Source organism: Gymnogyps californianus, chromosome 6 (assembly GCF_018139145.2).
Source record: "Gymnogyps californianus isolate 813 chromosome 6, ASM1813914v2, whole genome shotgun sequence".
Classification (NCBI taxonomy): domain Eukaryota; kingdom Metazoa; phylum Chordata; class Aves; order Accipitriformes; family Cathartidae; genus Gymnogyps; species Gymnogyps californianus.
Window position 1 is genome coordinate 26972128 of NC_059476.1, and position 24022 is coordinate 26996149.

Genomic DNA, 24022 nt, shown 5'->3' on the forward strand with positions numbered 1-24022 from the left:
TATACTAAGTCAAGCATTTTTCAGCTTCTCATGCCGAGCCAGCAAGAAGGCTGGAGGGGCACAGGAAGTTGGGAGGGGACACAGCCAGGACAGCTGACCCAAACTGACCAAAGGGATATTCCATACCATATGATGTCACGCCCAGTATATAAACTGGGGGGAGTTGGCCAGAAGGGGCAGATCACTGCTCGGGAACTAACTGGGCATTGGTCAGCGGGTGAGCAACTGCACTGTGCATCACTTGTTTTGTATATTCTAATTCCTTTAGTATTATTATTGTCATTTTATTATCATCATCACTATCATTATTTTCTTTCCTTTCTGTCCTATTAAACTGTCTTTATCTCAACCCATGAGGTTTTATTTTTTTCTATTCTCCTCCCCATCCCACTGGGAGCGGGGGGAGTGAGCGAGCGGCTGCATGGTGCTTAGTTGCTGGCTGGGGTTAAACCACGACACAGGTATAAACAAGTACAGACAAAGAATATGATATTCTAAGTCATTATGATTTGATTATATGATTACGAGGCTCTATTTTCAGCTTTTCTAAAGCTGCCTCTTTGCATTTTTATTTACTTTTTTTTTCAGGTTCTCAAAAACATACAAGAGCGAGCCCAGATCTTCCAATAAGCAGCATTAAAACCCAAGATGTGGCTGCTAAGCAGAACCCTACCCTTCTGTTTGGCAGCCACCACTGCCTGTTAAATACGGCAACTCCATGAGCTGGTTTTGTATTTTGCGATACTGCAAAGTGCCAACTGAGTCTGGGGTAGCTTCTCAGGGGACCTGGATTTTGAGAACAGACTATGCTTCTCCTGTTATGGTACGTAACCAGGCACCCAAAACCACACTGAAAGTACACTTTAAGGTTTCTAGCTTTGTGCTTCAATATACCAAGCTTCTACCTGAAGCGCAGGATTAGGAAGGGGCATAGGGGTCATTTTATGCCTCAGAGCAGGAGCTGATTTTGGCCTTGGTCTTTTAATCTCGGGCTCTTCAACTCTTTGAAAGCCAATGTCGTCTTCACAGGATTTCCTTGAAGAGAGATGAGTGCAGTCAATTCCCTCCTCCCGATAATAATGCCCAGTGTTCCTGCTGCGCCCCTTGAGAGTAGCAGAGTCCTGTTTAAGTGCCAAAGAAACGGGAGCTTGGGCAGTGGCTGGGCTGGTGGGTGGTGATCCAGTTGTTACCGTAGACTCTGATGCAGAGCTCGCCTGCTGCTTATGTTTAAATTTGATAGAGTCACTTCTCTTCGGAGGAGTTGGAGGAGTTGAAGCCACTTCAGCTTTTGATGGCTGAGGTGAATGGCCTGTCACCTGATTAGGGGAAAGGTACTCCAGTTTGGGAGGAGTTGGTGGTCTTTTGAAAGTATCAGGGTCAAAGATAGATTTCCTTTGTTTTGGCTTTTTGTACACAGAGAACTTTTCTGTTTCTGTTGCTGAGATATTAACCATGACTTTTGGCCACGTACCACCACTATGCTTAGTTCCATGTCCTTTGTCAAACGTGGTCTCAACCATCATACAGTCAGCTCCTGTAGGTTCATAAGGCAGCCTCCTATTGTCCAAATCAACAGTTCCATACCCTCGGTCCCCGTATGTTTCTGGGCTGAAGGAGCTGAGACTGTGTTCTGAATTACTGTGGCAACTGTGCACTGTGTTCCTATGAGAGTCTACTCGTAATGTGTTATTAGGGAAAGGTTTGTGATCGCAAAATGAACCGCTGCCCTGATCACTCTGGTCCTTCTTGCCATCCATGATGTCTGGATTGAAAATGTCAGTCTGGGTTGAGCTGTTGAGTTTCAGATTTCTTTTATTTTGGGCTTGTATCTCTGATGCGTGAACCCTACAGTTTGATATTTTTTCTGAATCCTTCAGATTTTCAAATATATTTTGACCACTCCAAGATGAACTCTGAGGAAAAACCTAAAACAAAAACACAGACAAGATCACCTTATTATTATGGCTGATTTCTGTTTAGTATGATGCATATTCTAGCCTCCTTGATATACCTATACCTGAATATACACCAAGACATGTATAGATACAGTTGGGAAAGGTTTAATAAAATCTTACAGATTCAAAGCACAGAACATCAGATAACGTGAAGCTGGAAATTTTTTGAAACATTTTCAGAACAATTCCAGAAGAGTAACTCCACATGGTGGCAGAAGCACTGAACTGACAGTGAAGGGACCTGCATTCTACTTCTACCTCTGTTAAGTGATGCTAATAAGTCGTCTTTCATTACCCATTTCCCCTCAAACATTTCATCTTTTTACTTTCTTAAAACCTCAAGCTCTCTGGAGCTAGAATTATTACTCACAAAGCCCGTGTGACAGGCCCAGCATAATGGGATTCTAAACTCAATAAGCAAAACAGAATAATATTTTTATAGCAATAAGCCTGAAAAAGAAAGCCTTGTACGTAATTCTCATGATAGCCAGAGTTCAGTTTTCTGCACAACTTCCTCCTGACTAAAAGCAAACCTTTCTGTAGTCAGGAGACAGTTCATCTTTCATGTACAAAACCGCTGCAGCTCTGAAGCAGAAACCAAGAAGAAAGAAGCAATTGTGCTAGGAGTCATTTCATGTGACCAGCAAACAAATGGGAAAGAAGTAACAGCAATAAATAAGTTTCATTTCCTACCAGATGCCACAATAGCCTTACTTTGGAAATAACTGTTGAGTGAGCATACCACCAGTGAAATGCATCCAGATGGTCTTATTTTTAGCAAAGACTTTGCCAGGATGACATATTCATTTTTTCATATACTCTTCCCTGAACAGCTAAAATAATTCTGTATAAGCTCAAGAAAATTCTGCAAATTTAGCTTCTCCTACTCACCTTCATCAGTGACAGGGTAAGGGAATCCCTACAGTTTCGTAGCAAAGCTTCACATTCAGTAAGCGACTTATTATCTAGTGCAATGCCATTGATCTACACGTGAAAAAAACCACAACAGACATCCGTAAATCAAAAGGTAGCAGGTGGGGAGCGTCCTAAGGTAGCATCTCTGAGACAGGGAAAACACTAGTTTTATATGTATACATGACTGAAGTCTGGTTGACCTTGTCCTGTCTTTTTCCATTCTCCACTACAAAAACAAGCCTCCTAACTACAATTTTGCTATTCCTCCTAGAGATACAGTGTAACAACACTTGTTTCATTACATTAGCCTCTATGCATTTGTACACGGACAGTAACCACTTTCCGTTTCACAGGAGTTCATAAATCAGACAGATCATTTAAGGCTGCAAATGCACACAGGGAAAAACTTCCCCCCAGAAGGATGACATCCGTGATACCGTAATTTAAAAGACAAGAAACTTTTCATCCAACCAAGGGATGTCTTTTTGGAACTGACCTTTCCTATTCAGTATAAAAATCACAAGTATCATTATATATAAGCCGAGTGTGAAGAGTAAGCCAGTGTCTCTCTCAAAAATTCTCATATGAACTAAGCGTAGCAAATAACCTGCATATCATATTAATCACTCAGCCTACAAACACATTAATTCATAATAAATATTTAGTGAATATACAAAAAGGGTATGATACAGTGAAAGTAAAAAAATAATTGGAAAGTTTGGGATCCTAAAGAGTAGCATCCATGGTAACACTTAAAAATAAATAAAAAATTAAAAAAGGAAAATGCATTCTTAAGACTTACAGCAATTATTCTATCTCCCACAGTAAGGGAACCCTCTTTGGCAGCTGGGCTTCCAGGCACAACAGCAGCAACAAATACTCCATTTTCTAGACTGACCCCACTATCTGAAATAGACACACAAAAAACATTAATTTACCCCTGCAATTCAAATACCTTGCTCAAACAGCATGTCTGACCTGCCTGCACGAGAAAGAAATATAACTACCAAACCAACTGAATTCCAATTTCTGAAAAATCTTTTAAAGAAATAAGAACACAATGAGGGAAAATAGGGATTTTGGATATCCCAAAATTTAATATAATCATACAAAGCTGGCGTGATTGATGGGTTTAACAGTCTTGTTTAGACTCCAAGTAACACTCCAGACAGGCAGCTAACTAGAACTAAGTATTAAAAAAAACTAAAACCCCAAAATCCACCCAAGAACAAAAAAGAAAACCTGTTCGTACAGAATAAAGCCATCATCAATATTAGCATTCTTAGTTTGCTAAAAACAATTAATGAAAATCCCTATCTAGGGGGAAGTAACAGTTTAAGTAGGATTTAAGCAGAGGCTCAGAACATATACCTTTATGTCAAGCCATTTTTGGCTGAACAAACACGTACGTTTATATACATCCCTTATAGCCATTACCTTTATGTCCAGAAACATTGATGTGAAGAGGTGTTATCACTCGCCCACCTAAGGACTTCCTTCTTCGAACCACCATGTTAATAACACCTCCTCCATTTAGAACAGCTTTTATAACTTGCTTTTTATCCTTATTAGTAAGATCCACATCATTTATCTTCAGCAACCAATCATTCACTCTGGTAGATAAACAGAAATAAGCAGGTCAGTGTTACAAGCATACTTTGCTGGACGCAGCACATGAATAACATCCATGAAAAGGGATGCAACTGAGCTGATCTCAATACCATAATCCTTAATTATCTGGAGTTCTCTGTTCCTGAAAAAGCATTAAATAGCAGCTAAATGAAAACCAGGACTTCTAGTCTGCACTTCACTAGCAAAAGTATATCCTCAAATCACTAATGACTACTCCTTATTTAAAAGCAACTCTTTGGACAGAGAAGAGTTATTAAAAACCTCCTATCAACACTAAGAACAGGAGCAGGTTTCAAATTATCCCTTGCTCTACTCTCCTTTCCCCTTGCCCACCCCCCCCCAATAGCTCACTCTCATGTCTTTTCCAAAATTTAAATAAATAGATCAAAGTTTGAGGAGATAATAAACAGAGTAGCTGAGACACAGAGAAACAAAAGAACATTTCAAATCCTGGCGAGTTTTAAGGGATGAGTCAAACAGCGTTTAATTCCTGTAATGCTTTGGTCTTCTCAGTGTGATTTCCCAACCAACATTAATAATATACACATGACCAATGATAAAGAGAACTTTAAAAAGTGGGAAAAGCCGAAGACAATTTACAATATGCTCATATTTAGTTTATTATGATCAAGAAAAGACAAGTATCTTCCAAAGTCAAACCCTACCTTAATCGACCATCAGCAATACTTCCTTTGTCTACTTTGGTAACAAAGATCCCACAGTCTCCAGGGAGGTATGGTTCATTCACGCCTTCTGCCACATCAAAACCAAGTGCTTTCAAGTCCATGTCATCCTAATAAATATTATTAACAAGTGACTCAACTGCACTGGCAACCATTGTGCCGCTGTCTGTTAACAAGAGGCATTACTGCATGTTTGTACTATGCACTTACATTTACAGGGTACCTGTTCTAGGCAAGTTTTTATATTTTGTACTTCAATATATAAGCTTCCATTAGTTATTAGGCATCCTCTGGCATTAGAAGGATCCTTCTCTCTCAGATTAAGGCTGAAATAATGCAGAAGGGGAACTTCATTAAAGAGCAATAGGAAAGTAGAAGAGCATGCGAGAAAGCACGTTCAGACACATATAACCTGTTTTAAGGTATGATGCTGGATGTATAATGAGAGAACAAGGACATGTTCCCCAAGAATGGGCATTACGTGGGGAAAAAAACAATTGTAAAGGTAAGGAAACAGCATTGTGTCTTAGTAGTGAACTCAGAAAGACACCTGCTTTGATATGGCTAGAGACCAGAAGAAAACAGGAAAGAAAGCTCTAACATTATTGAGGATTATTTCTAAATACAGATTAGACACGATATTCTACCAACCCTGGCCGAAAACAGATCATCTTCAATGTAAAAAGTGATACACATCTTTAACAAATCAGTCATTGAACTGAACAGGGAAATTTTAATTTAGTGTTTGCTTTGGTAAATGGCAAGGTCACTGAAAAAAAACTGGTTAAAGAAAAGAAACTGGGACCAACTGATCACAAACCGATTTATTATTGCTATTTTCAGTGTTAAATACTACACTTACAAAAATTAGAGAACTCTACTTGAAATCAACTGGACCAACCATCTCAGCGTACTGAAGGGAGATGATACTTAAAATTTAAAATCTAACATGCAAAAATTAAATAGAGCTTAAATCAGATGTGTAAGGCATGGTTCTAGACATGGTTCAATGACTAATCCCTTTAAAATCAGAAGAGCATAAAGTCTTCAGGGAGTGCAAAAGACGCCTGATAAAAGCTGAAGATAAAACACACAAAAATATGAATATTTACCAGAAATTAAATTAAGCTAAACCTGTGAAAAATATACTAAAATCCTTATGATTCTTCCAAATGTTCTATGGAAGAAAAAAGTTCATCGGGAAGAGCATGGGTCTGCCATAAAGTAAAGATCAAGTAGAAATCACAATATCATTGCACAGCCTCAGAGCTGAAAAGTGAATATTATTTCTCAGTTTTGAGCTGAGTGATTATGTGGAGCGTGAGCTTAAGCAGACAGGTGAAGTTGAAGCAAAAATAAAAGGATTTAAATGTATTCAACTCTATAATCTCCATCCTGGAATTAAAATGCTGATAGGTCAGCAAGGATTTTCCCATATATCTAATCAAGGTTGGCACAATACTATTACTATAATTTGATAGCAGCAAGTGTAATCCCTACGTTTAGGAAAGGGAAACGTATAATCAAATGACAAAGTCTACGCATTTGATCTCAGTAATGCAAACATTTAGAACAATCTTTGAAGTAAAGAACAACTAAATAACTGCACATGAATGGAAAATTCATCAGGCTGCAATGTTGTTTACCGCAGGTACAGCATATGCTAGACTTGCTAACTAATTTTACAGACAATGGAAAAGCGAAATTATTAGTTATCAGTTAAAATGGAGAAGGTGGCAATGCACAAAATCTGATGATGAAGGAGCTGGTCAAAAGAGATGAAAAAGCTTGATGAAAGGGGAATTATTATCCCAGAAAGAATTTACAGACGGTAGTCCTGATGGATCTGCATTGGCACTCAGTTCATATAGTCTTTTCAACCTATATATTTCAACATATAATAATACTAAATAATATTTTCAGTGTCAAAAAAGGAATGTATTAGTGATTTTGTTGGGATGCACTGTCAGAACACAGACAGATTGGAAGAGCATAAGAAAAGATAACCTCAAATATTGCAGTAAAATAAAAGGGATTGAATTTGACAGCATTAAATCACAAACTTTGTCATTTAGGAATGAGAAAGAAGTTCTGGTATATGCAGAAGCTGTTATAAAAGAAACACCATCTGGAAGACCACCTGTGTGTTCTATGTGGTCAAAAAAATTACTATTAGCAAACAATGTGATGTGCCAGCCAAAAATTTCAAATACAACAGCATACAAAACTTGCATACAAAGCAGTGAAATAAAAATTCTAGACTACAATGAAGAAAAATAAAATCGAATGGAGAAAAGTACTACTAGGATAATGAAAGGATGCAGAAGTTATCTGGAAAGCTAAACATAAGAACTTTATTTAATATGCCAAAATGGAAAAGGGATTTAACTTCCTCCACAGACAAACCAGAGAGATTAGCATTTCCTTTCAGCCCAGATTTTTAAGCTGAAGGGCAATGTTGCCCTAAAATATATGTTCACCATGAATAAATACTTTTAATACTTCAAAATGTCTAACCATCGAATCTGAGCAAAAGTAGGAGAAATAACTTCATATAAAAGCTGAACTACTTTATGCATAGATTACAAGTGATGTTGCCTGTAAGAGCAGAGGACTGGGCTCTCTGATGTCAGTGTTTCCATCACATCTTACATTTTGGCTGCCTTAGCACTGCCATTTCTGCCACGAATCGCTAACTTTAAGAACAGTAAATGTTTAACTTAAAACATTTTTTTTATAGTACATGGACCTGGATACCCTGCAAGATCAGATGGAGGAACAATTTCTATTTATAATTGATATGAAGAAAAATACAAAGCTTGTGTATAACAACTTGGTTTTGCCAACTACTTTCATCTAGATGTTACTGCACTTGCTGCGCATGTGTGTGTGGTTCCTCGCACAACAACAATAAAGAACTAAAAAAAACCATACAGATTAGAGTTACTTTTTAATCATACCTAGTATCAAGATGTTATAATTGACTTCAAAGCTATCCAATATATAAGACAATGCAGTTCATGTTTTTGACTTACTCTGTCTTTTTCAAATTCTACCACTTCTGTCTCCCATTCCAGAGAATCTGTGTCTATAGCTGAGTCATGGGAACTATGGGCCATCAATTGACGGAATCTGGCCTCCTTTTCCAACTGATTCTCCATCTTCTCCCTAGGCAAAGAAAAGAATTATTTATAGACACAGACAACCCTTTTAAATAAAGTGATACATAATGTTATTGTTGTCAGATACCTTATATTTTGGTTTCTAAATCAAAAATCCAAACTGTGCCAAAAATTTGACCCGTGCTTCCATCCTTCCAATATTCTTGGGCTGCTATCAAATTGACTTCCCTTTTCAATATATTGTCCTAACATAGTCTTACATTTTTTGCATTATTTTTGCATGATTAAAGCACACAACTAGGTTTCTAACATCTCCCAAAATGCATTTAATTTACCATCAGATGAGCTGCATCCGTATGCTCAGGACAAGTGGGGCATGATAAATATTGACAGCAAAACCTCTTCCACAACCCACTGAGATGACATATGACGCACATCTTCCTTGCGTTCGTAAACCAGTGAGAATACAGTTGGGAGGAACTAAATTGCAGTTAATCCGTCTTCAGTGAAAGAATCTCATATTGCTTAAGTGTATCTCCACAGTACAAAGCTTAGAATATGTGTCTCATTAATAAGATAAAAAGGTTAAGATATAAGACTTAGGATCCTGCCCATCACAATAATTTCCACGACAACTAAAAATACAGGCAATGTTTCCACATACAGTATCAGCAATACCTGCTGCCCACAGCTATAACAACATATGGTTCCCTTGCGAACACAGCTAACAAACCGAAGTTTTTATCACAAACTTCCATGCAGTTTGATCATTTCTCTAACATACTTCAGTTCCTTCAGTTCACGAACAGCGTCGTTTTTCTGCTTTCTCATATCATCCAGATTGCGAAGAGCTTCAGCCAAGTCGCTCACAGCCCGGTCTCTCTCCCTCCTTAAGTTGTCACACAAAGTCCTTCAAAAGCAAAGAAGTTTCCATTTAGTTACTTAAAACCCTATCAAAGTAACAAACTAGTTTTACCACATTGTATAGTTAATGCAAAATTTTAAAAAGCGGTTTCAAAAGATACCTCTCTCAAAAAAAAAAAATATAAGGAAGAAATAGGTTACATACGCTAGGTCTTAAGGAAAAGCTTGTCAAGATAACAAACTTTTTTCATCCCTTTCAAAACTTTATTTCTATTTATCTTCTTTAAACTAGCAGAAAAAAATTCTGATTAAAGTATTTTCCCTTAGTTCCTTACATATGTTTAGTAGCAAATATGTTGGGTACTTTTTGTGAAATGTCCCTACAGGCGAAGAATTATTTGCAGGACTATAGCTATAGCAGGATTAGGTATATCATGCCTAAAAGAATGCATAATTTGTTGTTCTTCTGTAGCAGTGCTGTTAGGCTCTATGGTATTTATTAGACACATATTATGGGATGAAAGCACAGACAAAGCAAAGTATCTTGTAAGATGTCCTCAACTTTTAAAAAAAAAATCACCCCGTGACAGCTAATGTGGAAGTTGAAGAAAGCGCTAGCAAAATCCAGCAAGTCTTAGAATTGCATCAACTGCACACAAGGTGTTACAAAGATCACTCATGTACCATCTAGCATTCATTTACCGTATACTTTCCCTTTCTGCAACAATCTTATCCCGCTCTTGAAAGGCCCAATCTCTCCTACACTTGGCTACTTCTGCTTCCTGGACAGCTTCCTTTAGTTCTTGTGACATTGCCTCATATTGTTTCCGAAGCATTTCAATTTCTTTGTTTGCTCTTTCTATGTCTAGGGTAGCAGAATCTTGTATCTAGGAATTAAGAAACATAAATAAGTATTTTAGGCACAATTTTTAGGTAAGTATGCACAAACAGCTTTTACTATATGTGTGTCGCCTGATGTACTCAATTCTCATGTCTTCATGAAAAATGTTCATTTATCTTAACAGCAACTTTGGGGGAAAAGAGATAAACACTGCTGTAATATATTTCATTCAGTGGCACACAAATTTGTGCGAATATAATCTACATGAATAAGAATCCTCACTTAAAATAAGATCAGTAAACATTTTGTATTTTAGGGATGATATTCCATGTTTCTATCTTGTTCTGCTTAGCAGACAGAAAAAAAAATTCAAGGATATTTAGAAATCAGATACACTATTATACACAGTTACAACACAGATTTCCTGCATTAATGTCTGTTATTTACCCTGGGACAACTAGACGTACACGTTCACAACACAGACTTGTGATTCACACAGGTCCCTTAACTCCAAAGCAGAGCAATGGAATTCCAAAAAAGTTTTGTTTGAATGTTTCTTGTTTTAGGTAAGAATTACTTTCTTCTTAAATTAACTTGTTCCTCTAACATTGTCTATTTTGAACAAGAGAGATGGTGACAACAGTAAGACAAATAGACAGAGAACACTTGAAGCTTGCAGCACAATGAATACAAGCCAACTACAACAGTACAGCCCACCACAAGCGCTGAAGGCCACGGGCTTGCCAACAACTGTGTGTGGTTAATTTCAAGAATATAAATAAATCTAATGAATCTGACTAGACTCGTCATTTGATTAAAGATTAAACTTTGGAGGAATGTTTTTAAGACCTGAATGCATGTATATCAAAGAGAGACTACTAAGTCATAATTAATACACTTTAAAGGCTCTTTTTTCCCTCTAAATGAGTTATAATTATATTAAAAAATAAGAGAGCACTGAATCTTAAACCCCAGGTTTACATTCTCACCTCAACATTAAAAAATAAAAATTGCAACAAATAAGACCAAACAGAAGCCATGAACAGTCATGTCTGGCCTTTTGATTGTCCCATTTCCAAGGATCACTTTCTTCTTTTCCAGTCCACTGGCAGGAAAAAGACAATCAAAAAACCCACTCATATCAACAAACAGATGTTTCTATTTGACATGTCAATTCTGATTTGGAATCTGCCAAAGGCGAGCATCTAACTGGGTCCATTGCTAAGTCACAGCAAAGTTCACCCAAACTTACTCCGCTTCCTCGAGAAAAGCACAAGTTTCCAAAATCCCACTGGTTTGGCCATGAAGAACCAAACACAATGAAAGATTTATTTCCAGTACAACTGAAAACATAGTTTAATTGCTTCCTCACACGCTCATTCAGGATTGGCAGATCAGTATGACAGGCAAGACTAAAAACCTTTTTAGTACTGGTAAAAAGGTACTATGAAAAGAAAACATAAGTTTAATGAAAACAACCCAAAATATCTAGTTTAATATTAAATAATTTCATATTCCTTAGTTAGTTCATGAGCATAACAGTTGTGATACTATGCATTTTCATACTACGTTATATGTAAGCATTTAAAGTTGTGTGTGGATTGATGTTTAGTATCACACACAAGATGAGCATCAGTAACTGAAGAACTGTAAGAGTGTTACTACCCACACAGAGACATAAATTGTCAGAATAGCATATTTATACTAAGAACGTGTACAGATTAGAAAATTTACAATCACACTTCAATTAACTTCCTTTATGAAGTATTAGAAATAGCTAACATCCTGAGCAGGTCACAGGCATGAACAACACGTTATAGATGGCAACAAGCCTACCAGCAGGTAATAAACTGCCTAGCCACCTGCTGGATCACAATATTTTACTTGCCGTTTATTTTTACAAACAGAAACTTCATATGAAGCACGACTATTTCTTTCAAACAAGAAGTTCTGTCACTATGTCTTGAAGAATGTACGCGCGTTTATATGCAGGTATTTTAGCGTGACTCGGGGGAAAAAGGGGAAGACATCCAATGTGCCCAGACCTTCAACTAATCTCGTGAAAATTACTGACCCTTTGAAGCTAAGAAAGAAAAATACATCTGTGAAGACTTGCAATACCTGACGGGCTTGATAATATTCCCTCAGTAGATGGTCCCTCTGGATGATAGCTTCTGTTCTCTCTTTCCTGGCAACATCTCTTTCTTCCTTCACTGTCTCTATATCCTTGCAAGCTTGGTCAAGTTCCTTCTGGGCCTCAGCTTTGTCCTTCACTTCATGACAGTATTTTTCCAGCAACTCATTCCTCTCACAAATTGCTCGATCTCTTTCCACTAGAGCTGAGTTTAACTCCTAAAACAAGATCCATTGTTTGCAGTAGGTTAAGTACAGAAGGAAATAGTTCATCTTTCCAACTGGATACACATTAACACCTTAAAAGCCTAGAGAGTTTACCACTAATGTTCTGAAAAATGGGAGCAGAACAGGACTGTACTCACACTGCATACAAGTACTAGCAAAGAATATTAAATGTGGTATTAAAGATATCACACTGTCACATTAGCACAGTGGTATGTCAAAAGTAAGCAAGAATCTGGGAGCACTCACAGTTTTGAGGAACCTAAATGAGGTAAGGTTATTAACGAGTCAGATTTGGTGCTTTAGAAAAAGGCTTTAAATATGGCAAAGAATAAGAATCTATTGCAAATATTTTTAAGCAACTGCCTCGATTTTATAGGACTGAAATAATTTAGACAACCCAGCTACATACATATCTTATAGCTTCCTCATAAATTTTAAAGGGACATTAAAGTCATATGCCAGTAAGATACCAATGTGCAAACTACAGAATGTTCCAAGATAAAAATACAGTATGCCATAAAGCAGAATGACAGTACATCTTATTAAATGTGGAATTCAACTGCATCATAATAAAAAAGATGACGCAAATGTAGCTCTAAAATACAATCTGTCCTTTTAAAATAGTTTAAACTAGACTTCCTATTGGAAGAATGAGGCATCAAAACAGTTGAATTTCATGCCACTAAGTTTTCAGATGGTGCAGCTCTCTAGAAGCATTCAGCCAAAGGCCACAAAGAAGTCCTTCTACGTATAGGCACTCCTAGCTGGAAACTACCGATGCTTTGATCTCAAAAAGGTTACCAGAGATAGCTGACATCTCAAAAGCAAAAGGAGGAAAGGGTCCAAATACTTAAGGATAGAAAGACACCATGTCATAAACTCACTTCTGTTCTGTTTTCCTCTACAGTTTGCAAGGAATAAGATTGAGTATTTAAAGCATGGGTGACAATTGCATTTTGCTGTACTAACATAACTGTTTTTGAGATACGGCATCTAATTAAGGCTAGTTGGGCTGTTAAAACAGTTCTGTGATGATATTAAAATAGATTTTTTTGCTGTAGAGTAACAGAAAAGCACTAGAATTAATGACTCACTCTGTGAACTTTAAACATATCAGTGAACGTCAATCACCAGAGCACTCAAGTTTTTTCAACATCAGTAAGAGCTTCCGCTGCTCAGGACCTCTGAAGAGAGAAATCCCTGCCCCATCTGGTGGTGCAGACAAGTTTTAGTAGTGGAAGCAACGTTTTGCACAGCTTAACTATAGTCTGTATAAAATGTGCATTCATATGCGTGTATAAAACTTACACAAAACCATTAAGTCTTTTTCCGTATGCAGCTGAGATGAAAGTCATCAAGTATCAAGGCAGAGGGAAAGTTCTCAGCAAGCCCTTTATTAAACAAGAATTTACAGTACTTTAAGGTGATTGGAAAAAATACATATTGCCACAGTTTATTCCAGCATGCTCGATATAAACTATCTGAACAAGAGCAGCCATTGCCTCCAGTGGTCAGTAGTAAAATTTCACCTCTGTCTTTTTCCTGTGACATTTGCACAAAATTACAACATGACAGCCCAGAGCAAAGTGCCATTTGGCACTGACTAGAACAGCTTCTCCTTGGAAACATTAGAGTGGTTTGGTTTGAAGAATGATTCTGAGTTTGTAAAGAATTCTTATGTTTGAAGGAAGTTCTCGCATCTGAATATAGTGCAATAAGGATAAAATACAGGATAAAATACAACAGGTCTATTAAACAGAGGGGAAAGCTGACTACCACTGAGATGAAACACAACATTCTAAGTATTTGCTGGAGCAAAAGATTATGGCAAACAAAAACACCACTGGGGAAAGTAGAGGGGGAAATCTAAAACATCTATTCCCTAGCTCTGAGTGGCCAAATTCATGAGAACTTAATCTAAAACTGTCCATAGTGCAAAATCCTGAGATTTCTTCTATCATCTATAAATGCCAGACAATTAGTACATTTTGGATGTACATTAATCCATTGTGTCTGGGCATATGTGACCAATAAAGCTTAAATATCTAACTAGGAAATTGACTGACTGACTTTATCAGTAACTGCTCATGATATAAAGCTTAAAAATCAACCTCTTCTCCATTTCAGTTGCTTTTGCATTTCTTTGGGACACAAAAGGTACACCAGCAAACACAAGCTTCAGGGAAGAAACTACATTTAAAATCACCTAAATGGATTCAGTGCTGTTTCAATTAGTCAATGGGTGCTATGTAATAGGGCACTTAAAGCTGCTATACATCACAAGGAAAGCAAAGACCATTAAGTTACATTTTGGCAAGCACCAGACCAACTATTCATTGACAGGATTAATCCCACTTACATAGTGGCATCTTTCAGGATACTATTTCAAGTGAATGTATCACTTGATCAATAAATTTTTTCAACATTTCAAACATTTGCCTTGCCAGAACTAGAAAATCCCCTACGCACCGAATGCAGCTGCAGCGAGCCAGTACTGTGTGACACAGGAGCATACCTGCTCACAAGCAGAAGAGTCATAGGTACAGGAAGGAAAACAGGAACAAAAAGAAAACTCACAGTACTGCTATTTTACACCTTGCAGTACATTACAGAAGCAGTTATTTCTGCTTTCTGATGGGCCAGTTCTGTGGGTGAAGAAAAATGCACGTCTGTGCCCTGCCAGCAGCTCACTCACGAGTCCTAGGCTCTTTCTGGTTCTTATCCAAACATCCCTTCAAGTCATCTAGGTAGGAGGGAATACCCATGTATTTAAAATTTTTTATTTCCTGCCCCTTAAAGCACTTTGGCAAATTACTCATAGTGCCACAGTTACAGATACAACAAATTGGAGCAGAACAACTAATTGTGGCTATTTCCATCAGTATTCCTTATTAGCTATCCTGATTCTACTGAAATCAACAGACATTTCTATTGGCTTAATGGCTTCGATGAAAGTAGAACAGGTACAAAACATGTATTAAAATCTCACTCACTGCAGAAGCTGAATTACTTAGCTGACAAATACGCAGGGTTGAAAACTATGAATTCTTAAAACCAGAAGTTAGTTGTTTTTAAAAGCTCTGATGCCGTATGTCACAATCCACATTATGTCCCTCAACAATGGTGTTATTTAAAAAAAACTCCACACCTTAATTTTTCATAAAGGGCATTCTGTTCAGATGTAATGCTGTGAAGAAAGTAAAATGAGATTTATAGGCAATGGAATATGTTTGCTTGTATCTATTTCATGCTAAATTAAGTATTTGTAAATCAAAGGGTCAAGTGAATGCATGTCAGCTGAAATGAAACAGAGCAGCAAATTGTGTTTTGGAAACCTTAACAGCATCATTATAACATGGCTGTGATATAAGCATTTCAAGAACATATTGCTGAAAAATACAAAGTTCTGGTTTCACACACTAGGGCATGCCTGAGTTCTAGTGAAAAGTCTTCAAAATAGCCTCTTTAACTTAAAGGCAGAAGGAGGACAAATGAGTAAGAACATGCATGTCTGCACAGGCTTTGCACAAATATTTGAGACTACTTTATCTTGTACCGTCTTAAGTCATAGTAGATAGTATCCAGTGGTTCCTGTAGAGGTCAGAAGTTAAAAATAATGAATATTTAGAGCTATATTGTTACAGAGAGCATTACTTGAGAAGGCACAGAAGACTAACGCAGTAAAGGAACGATTTATAACTAGCATAACAGAATTAAGTCAAGTGAATAGCAAACTTCAGCTGACAGGTACTCTATTCAAACATGGAAGCTTAATAAATTGATACTAAAAAGGACTGCTATAGGAAAACATCAGCACAGAATTTCCTTTTTGCAGTGCATTCCTATTTTCCATTAATCAGCCATACATTTCTGATTCTAGCATCAACAATGTATACCCATTTCCCTTGCCCATCGAAACAACAGGTTAGTACCTGTCTTAAAGCTTCCATCTCTTCACTAGCCACTCGCTTCTCAGAAGAAGTGTTCTTCAGTTTGGACTCTGCAACCTCCAGCTCTGTTTGAAGCTTATCTACCTCTTTGATTACTTGATCTCTCTCACTCATTATGAGGCGGTATTCATTGAAAACTGAATCCCTTTCTTCCTTGTATTTTTCTGCATCCTTTGCTGCTTTCAGCTGCATTGTTTTGAACCTTGTCACCTCCGACTGTAATCGCTCCATCTCTCTCTGCAACTCTTTGTTTTGTGCTGTGGCGTTGCTTAGTTCCTGCTGTACTGATTCAAATCTAAAAACAAGCAGAAATGCCAGTAAGATACTTGTTCCTCATTTTCCTTTTTCATACATTAAGGATTTAGCTAGATAACCAAATGCATCCATTGGTAAAACACAACCACAGAGGACTTCTTAGACAATGTACTCTCAGTGCTGTAAAATAAAAGTCAGACTAATTATTGCTTTAGGAGTATTAGTGAACCTTCAGGAATATTAGAGAACCTCTTTAAAAACTGAAACATAAAAATTGTTAGAATTAGTTTAATTATTAAATTCCTAACAAATTATTCTAAAAGGAATGCAAAACATTGCCATTATTTAATATCCCAAGTTTAACTTCAGTTCCCTTGTTGAGCTCTGCTCCTCTTAGAAGTTAACTCCTCCCAGCACACACTCTCAGGCATGTGTGAAAAAGGGAAACAAATGCAGAAGTTGGAAAAAACAGAACAACTTCCACATGCCTAAATATGCCACAAGGTTGGTAATGGATAGGTTAGAGGAGAAAAAAAAGTGCGTTTATGGTAAAAATGCAGACAACGGAACTAAAAACAGGTAATTCAAACATTACTGTGTTTTCATCAGTACGTCATCTAGCAAAACTGAAATGCAAGATATCTTAAAATCTAAAAAAATTACTTTCAATAGTTAACAGACTAACACATATCTGTTTTATCACTACAACCTACTCAAGTATGGCACAATCAAAAAAAGGACATAAAAAGTTTAATTTAATTTATAAGTAGTAACTTCTGTGTTTATATTGACAAAGCGTTCTTAAAAGTGGGAATATAATTCCACACACAAGTTCACAATTCGGTTTGAAAAGAAACTCCTGAGAGCAGTGTTTTACCACAATTGGACACTAAGATTTCCTTGCATGTTTTTTCTAAAACTCACAGGTAAATGCCATTGATGGAAACACTGTACCTAACTTGATGGACTTTTAGGGTTATTCAAATTTCAGGTGCCCACAAACCTCTGGCAGACTTTGTTCTCTCTCACACACACCTCACACTGTTTAAAAGCGCAATTTCTTGTCTAATCCAGCATGTTGCCTGACCTTTCCCCGAGAGAGAGCTGTAAACCGAATTTTAAATATTTCCTTGAAAGCCTCAGTGTATTCAAAGCATTGCCATAACTTTACTGAGGCATCTGCCAGTAATTTCAAAACCATCGCCCTGCTCCTTTTGGGAAATTCTTCAGTTTAAGAGATCATCGGGCTGGCAGTACAGGAGACCTAACATATTACAATCTGGATTTCTCTTTTCTTTTTGGAACTGTGAGCATGAAGGTACGAAAAATATACTATAGGAGAAGTACAAGGATGTATCAGAAATCTAAGAGACTATGCCAAACCACCTCATCGCCATGTGAGAACCGACAGTACATTTGCAACTATTTGGGGGTCAAATCAAGGACAACACTGGGAAGATACAGGGGAGAGGGGAGGAGAGATTTAAGGCAATGTTTGCCAAGCAAAAAAAAATATCATCAGTAAGGAAGGGGGGAAAAAAAAACCCAAACAAAAAAACCCCCAAACAACCAAACAACAAGAAGCATACTAGCATGGGGAAGTGATCAGGGGGAGAAAGGAAAGTCTCTGCCATAGAAGGACATTCATATTAAATAGTGATAACTGAGGAAACGTGAAAGCAAAGTTCCAGCTGAAACACCTTGGTCCTGCTTGACCTTGCACTGCCTCCTAAGAAGGAAATACAGGCAGCTAGATGACATTTTCACAGATGCCTTCTGTAGAGAAAGCCCATTTCTAACAACTGTTGTGAACAGGATGCAACTAGCAGGGTTGGATGGGTCAGTAGCAATAAGCACCAGTTTATAAGGAGCAACCTTATAAACCAATTTATTTGTTTATATGTAACCAATACAAAAATGCTTTGTCTCCAACACAATTGCAAACTACATGCAGATCTGTCCAAGTGCCATAGCCCACATTCAAAATGCAGAGGCACACGTGTCAGGTAAGGTTTAGCACATAGGAATCAGATAGCTGGTATAGCTAATTTGTAATCTGCAAACTATTCACCAACTAAATCATCTTGGTAGCATTCATATGCTGTGTATTATTGTGACAATGCTATAGATAAAAGAAAAAAGGCCGAACACTTCTCTGATATTTTTTTAAGGCCAAAGATTAATTCAAAATGAGACCTGGGCCATCACTGGAGTCTTACTCTTCCTGCTCTCTCCAAAAACTATTTTGACTGTGTTTACACTTGGTATTAATTAAAAAAATTAGTGCTGCAACTTATGACCCATTCATCCTCAAACTACAAGTTTGTTAAGTCTTATATTCTGAAGAGTATACACACCTGAAACACATTTTAAAAATTTTTCGTCAGTCACCCAGAGAAATATGGGTTTGGTTATGAAGAAAGGGTATAAACATAAGACAAATAAAGGTTTCTATAAATACAAACAAGTAAAAAAGAAGTCCATACCCAAAGCCAACTGAATAAAATGCAAAAATTCCTGAAGTTCAGTTATATTAATTTAGTTGGATCACTGGTTCACAGGAACATGAATATCTTTCATGAAATTTTTAAAGCCAACTGTTTGTGTGGCAAGGTTTTGGTGGCCGGGGGCTACAGGGGTGGCTTCTATGAGAAGCTGCTAGAAGCTTCGCCCATGTCCAATAGAGCCAATGCCAGCCGGCTCCAAGATGGACCCGCCGCTGGCCAAGGCTGAGCCCATCAGCAACAGTGGTAGCGCCTCTGGGATAACATATTTAAGAAGGTGGAAAAGTTACTGCGCAGCAGCAATTGCAGCCAGAGAGAGGAGTGAGAAGATGTGGGAGGAACAACTCCGCAGACACCAAGGTCAGGGAAGAAGGAGGAGGAGGAGGTGCTCCAGGCGCCGGAGCAGAGATTCCCCTGCAGCCCGTGGTGAAGACCATGGTGAGGCAGGCTGTCTCCCTGCAGCCCATGGAATCCACAGTGGGGCAGATATCCACCTGCAGCCCATGGAGGACCCCACGCCAGAGCAGGGGGATGCACCTGAAGAAGGCTGTGACCCCGTGGGAAGCCCACGCTGGAGCAGGCTCCTGGCAGGACCTGTGGACCCGTGGCCCCGTGGAGAGAGGAGCCCACACTGGAGCAGGTTTGCTGGCAGGGCTTGTGACCCCGTGGGAGACCCACGCTGGAGCAGTCTGTTCCTGAAGGACTGCACCCCGTGGGAAGGACTCACATTGGAGAAGTTCATGGAGGACTGTCTCCTGTGGGAGGGACCCCATGCTGGAGCAGGGGAAGAGTGTGAGGAGTCCTCCCCCTGAGGAGGAAGGAGCGGCAGAAACAACGTGTGATGAACTGACCACAACCCCCATTCCCCATCCCCCAGTGCTGCTCAGGGGGAGGAGGTAGAGAAAATCAGGAGTGAAGTTAAGCCCAGGAAGAAGGGAGGGGTGGGGGGAAGGTGGTTTTTAAGATTTCATTTTATTTCTTATTACCCTACTCTGAAACTAATTTCCCCAAGTCCAGTCTGTTTTGCCCGTGACAGTAAGTGAATGATCTCTCCCTGTCCTTATCTCGACCCACAAGCCTTTTGTTATATTTTCTCTCCCCTGTCCAGCTTAGGAGGAGGAGTGATAGAGCAGCTTTGGTGGGCACCTGGCATCCAGCCAGAGTCAATCCACCACACCAACCTCTGCTCAGTATCAAACCACACCTTCCTCTCAAGAAGGAGACCTAAACCACAAGGCCATAATACAAATATGTTGAGCTTCTGCACGTATCAGCATGGTGGCAGTGTTTCTTGTAGTATATGTTAGGCTTTCCCTCACTTTCAGGAATCCGTGGCAGTTTAAATTATGTAACTTATTCTCTTATTACTCATATTCTCCCATAACTTAATCAGATGTATCACAGCTATGTACATGCTATTCATGTGTACATTATTATCTATGCTCAATCTTACCTTTTTGAAATACTAGCTGTCTATGAATGTGGAAAAAAACATTTTTTGGCTTTTGTCTGTCAGAGTTGTGCATTATCCCTAACTTATGTCAGTGAAAACATTCTCAACACGCCCACAGATGCTCTTTGGAGTCCTTATGTACATTAGCATTCTTCCTACCCCATACGTGTAACTGTGTAGGCTCAGTATCAAGGAAGAACGGAAAGAGGTTAAGCGTGGTGTGACACAGTGTCTGTGCCTTTCTGTTTTGGCACTTGCGCTGCTCGTAGCAGCAGTGCCTTCTCAGTGAAGCAAGACTCCCAGATGTCTGCATTCAGTGAACTCTGATGCCAGATCGAAGCTCTGTGTCAGAGTCCCACACAGTCTGCAACTCTAATATCATAAGTTAGCTTATGCTTGAGAATGCCTTCATTTGCTAAACACCTTTTAGAAATTATACCCTGTTATTGACTTTTTTTAATATTTAAATAAAGATATATATGTTGATGGGCTCTCACCACCCATTGAGGAGTTTGGAACACTAAGTCTCAGGTTTAACAAAACTTTGGTTGTATCTGACTCCTGTGTCTGCAACTAAGAATAAACATAGCTTGAAAGGCAGAATACCCCCTTCCCACATGAGCTAAACAATGGTTAAAATTCCTCATATAATTCCAAAACCCTAACTGGGAAATCCTTTTCTCAAGAAAAAGCACCGCTTCTCCAAATAAACATCCCCATCACACCTTCTAGGACCTTCCAGAAAATCTTCTGTAGAAACGCATGCTTACTCATCACACCAAGATAACATATGCTAGAGAAAAATTTTAGAAAAAGAAAAGTATTTGTGATTCTACCACAGAGAAAGTAAGATGCTACATTATAATTATTATTGCCTTCACAGAATACCTGAAAGGTATCAAAACCTTCTAAGGATCATACCTTCTAAGAGAGGATGAATATTGCTGCTGAAAATGTATTGCTGTGTCCCTTTGCTTCATTAACATGTCAATCTGTTTCTGAAGACGTCTGTTCTCCTCCTCAGCCTGTTCTAGGCGGCTCAGATCCGTATTGTGACTTGCAATCTTCTCATTGTACCGTTTCCTTAGGGCATCATAATCCTTCTTCACACCCTCTAGCTTGTCCATTGCTGTATCATAAAGTTTATTTAATATCTCTGATGATCCATTTTGCTTCATAACCTAAAAAATGCCAGAAACTGTATTAATAAACTCAGGTTTTAATCAGTTCAATAAATTTGATTTAAAATATAAGAAACAATATTAGAACAACAATACATTAACCAATTTTACTAACCATTCTTTTTAACGACTAAGGGAACACTGAGCCTCTTCTAAGCATTACTGTTACTCTAAGCATTATTACATCTGCTTAATGTTAACTGGGTAAAAAAAAATCTGCTTTATCACAGAGTGCACAAGTTTATGAAAATCTCTCTCTAATGGTAATTGCTACCAACAGCTATTAAACCAACATTGTTTTCGAAGTACTTTGTAGTTTTAGCAAGAGGTAATTGTCATTCGATGACCAAGATGATCGCGGTAATTTAGGAAATGACCACGAGGTGGCATTCATGACAGGTTGCCTGTATCCTCCATGAACAAATTAAATAACTTAAAACTTCAAGAGAATAAAATCTACTGTATATATGTTCTACATGCAGACATATATTTTAGTATTCAAACAATATTTCATCTGAGAACTACCCACAGAGGTTTGTGTTTCAGAAGCTATCCATAAAATATGAACAGGAAGAGAAAAATCCACTTAAACATGAATAAAGTCTGACCTGAATCTTAGTTTCAAATTAATTTCCATCGACATAAGAATCTTGTTGTAATTAGCAACGTTGATGATAAATGACCAGCAACAACAACAGAAAGCCCCTAATGAGCTTCAGCAAATCTAGTCCTTCTTCCTTATCAAAAGGCAAAAAAAAGTGCCTGAAATGAGGCCTTACCTTCCCCGCCCCCCCGCCTTTTTTTTTAATGCTATACTCATTTTTTCTGTTTTTGCCTTTTAAATTGAAATTTGACCTTGATGGAGCTGTGGGAAGAAACAGGAATGCTCTATATAGATGTGTACCAGGAATTTATATAATCTTAACATTAGCCTACAAAGGTATGTCCCTAACTATCTGAAAATAAAAAGTATTAAAAAATTAGAAGAAAAAAAGACGGAAAACATGAGCTCTATAAAAGTTGAAAACAAACACATAGCAACTACCCTACGTGCACAAATTGGCTCTTCATCTTCCTTTGTGTCTTATATTCAGAGTAACGACCAGTTCCTGAATATGGAAGAACCTGGATGCCTGCAGACCAAAAGGAAAGGAGACCGAAAGAGACCACCCGCTCTTTGCCCGCTACTCACTGCCCATAGGTAGCGGATAACAACTGTCACTGTCAGGAAACCACTTCTCTACACGGGCAAGATAAGAGAGACAAAGTTCTTCAGCCTGACATCGGTCTCCTTTAACTAACCAAGATATGTAAAAGTTGTGAGTTACTGTTCATAAAGCGGTCCCGGAACAAGGCTGCACTTCAGTGAGAGTCTCTTCAGCACGGCTATTTCCACATACATCCCTAACCTCAGTGGATTCAGCAGCATAACCTGCACAGAGTTGGACCCATGATTACCTAGCATGCTTCAGTGAACCATTTCAGACAAGCTAAATGTGATAAACTGTAGTCATATATAAAGTATGAATACATGTTGATTTAAACCCGCTCAAGAGAGCCGTTTTCCTGAAGACTACTTCCCAAAGCGTTTTGAGAACCAAGTATTTGAGAATCCAAACAGAAACAAACTACTTCTCACTGTCTAAAGCATATATGGAATGTCTTTTTGCTGGAAACACACTAAATAATTAAAGAAAAGACGGACGAATATACTAGAAATTGGATGGAATTCAGCATAAACTTGCTAACAGAGATTTGATGAAGACAGAAACGCCATAAAAAGGAAGCAGTGTAATAAGGAAGGTCTCCCATTCAAAACCCAAGTCTGAGAAAAGGTAAATAGTCCCAGCTGGACCAAGGAAGACAGCCATGGTAACAAGAAACTTCATAGGCGAGCAGCAGAAACTTAAGCTGGTCAGCTGCTACACTGCAAATCCATGACAATCCCACACCAAGAGTAACCCGATCAAAAGTTTTTGCTCTCTGAGGCCACCAAGATGATGTGTTTTGCTATGGCCCGACAATGAAACAACACGTCAGAGGGATCAACACAGAGTTAGACTAATTCAGATGAGAAATGACACAGACAAGATAATACTCTTGGCATCCCTTCAAGACATCATGATTCACTCTGACGTGCTGAGAAACGGAGTTACACAACTTTCTCACTGAGAGTCACATACATAGTTTTCTTTAAAGGTTTAATCATGATGTTGACACGAGACTGAATTTCTTAAAATAAATACTGACAATGATACTTCAGCCTCCTTCTGTGCTGCCAGATAATTTCAAACTTCAGGACAGAA

General features: G+C 38.3%; 1 protein-coding gene across 1 annotated transcript in view; it reads right to left on the reverse strand.

Moving 5' to 3' along the window:
- DLG5 (discs large MAGUK scaffold protein 5) overlaps positions 1-24022 on the reverse strand; it is a 111648-nt gene that overhangs the window by 24081 nt on the left and 63545 nt on the right. The window contains exons 6-15 of the mRNA XM_050899211.1: positions 21457-21716; positions 16306-16618; positions 9874-10058; positions 9092-9217; positions 8221-8353; positions 5168-5295; positions 4308-4483; positions 3673-3776; positions 2847-2939; positions 906-1925 (exon numbers count right to left, since the gene is read on the reverse strand). Coding sequence (XP_050755168.1) covers positions 906-1925; positions 2847-2939; positions 3673-3776; positions 4308-4483; positions 5168-5295; positions 8221-8353; positions 9092-9217; positions 9874-10058; positions 16306-16618; positions 21457-21716 — 2538 coding nt within the window. The remainder of the gene's footprint in view (positions 1-905; positions 1926-2846; positions 2940-3672; positions 3777-4307; positions 4484-5167; positions 5296-8220; positions 8354-9091; positions 9218-9873; positions 10059-16305; positions 16619-21456; positions 21717-24022) is intronic.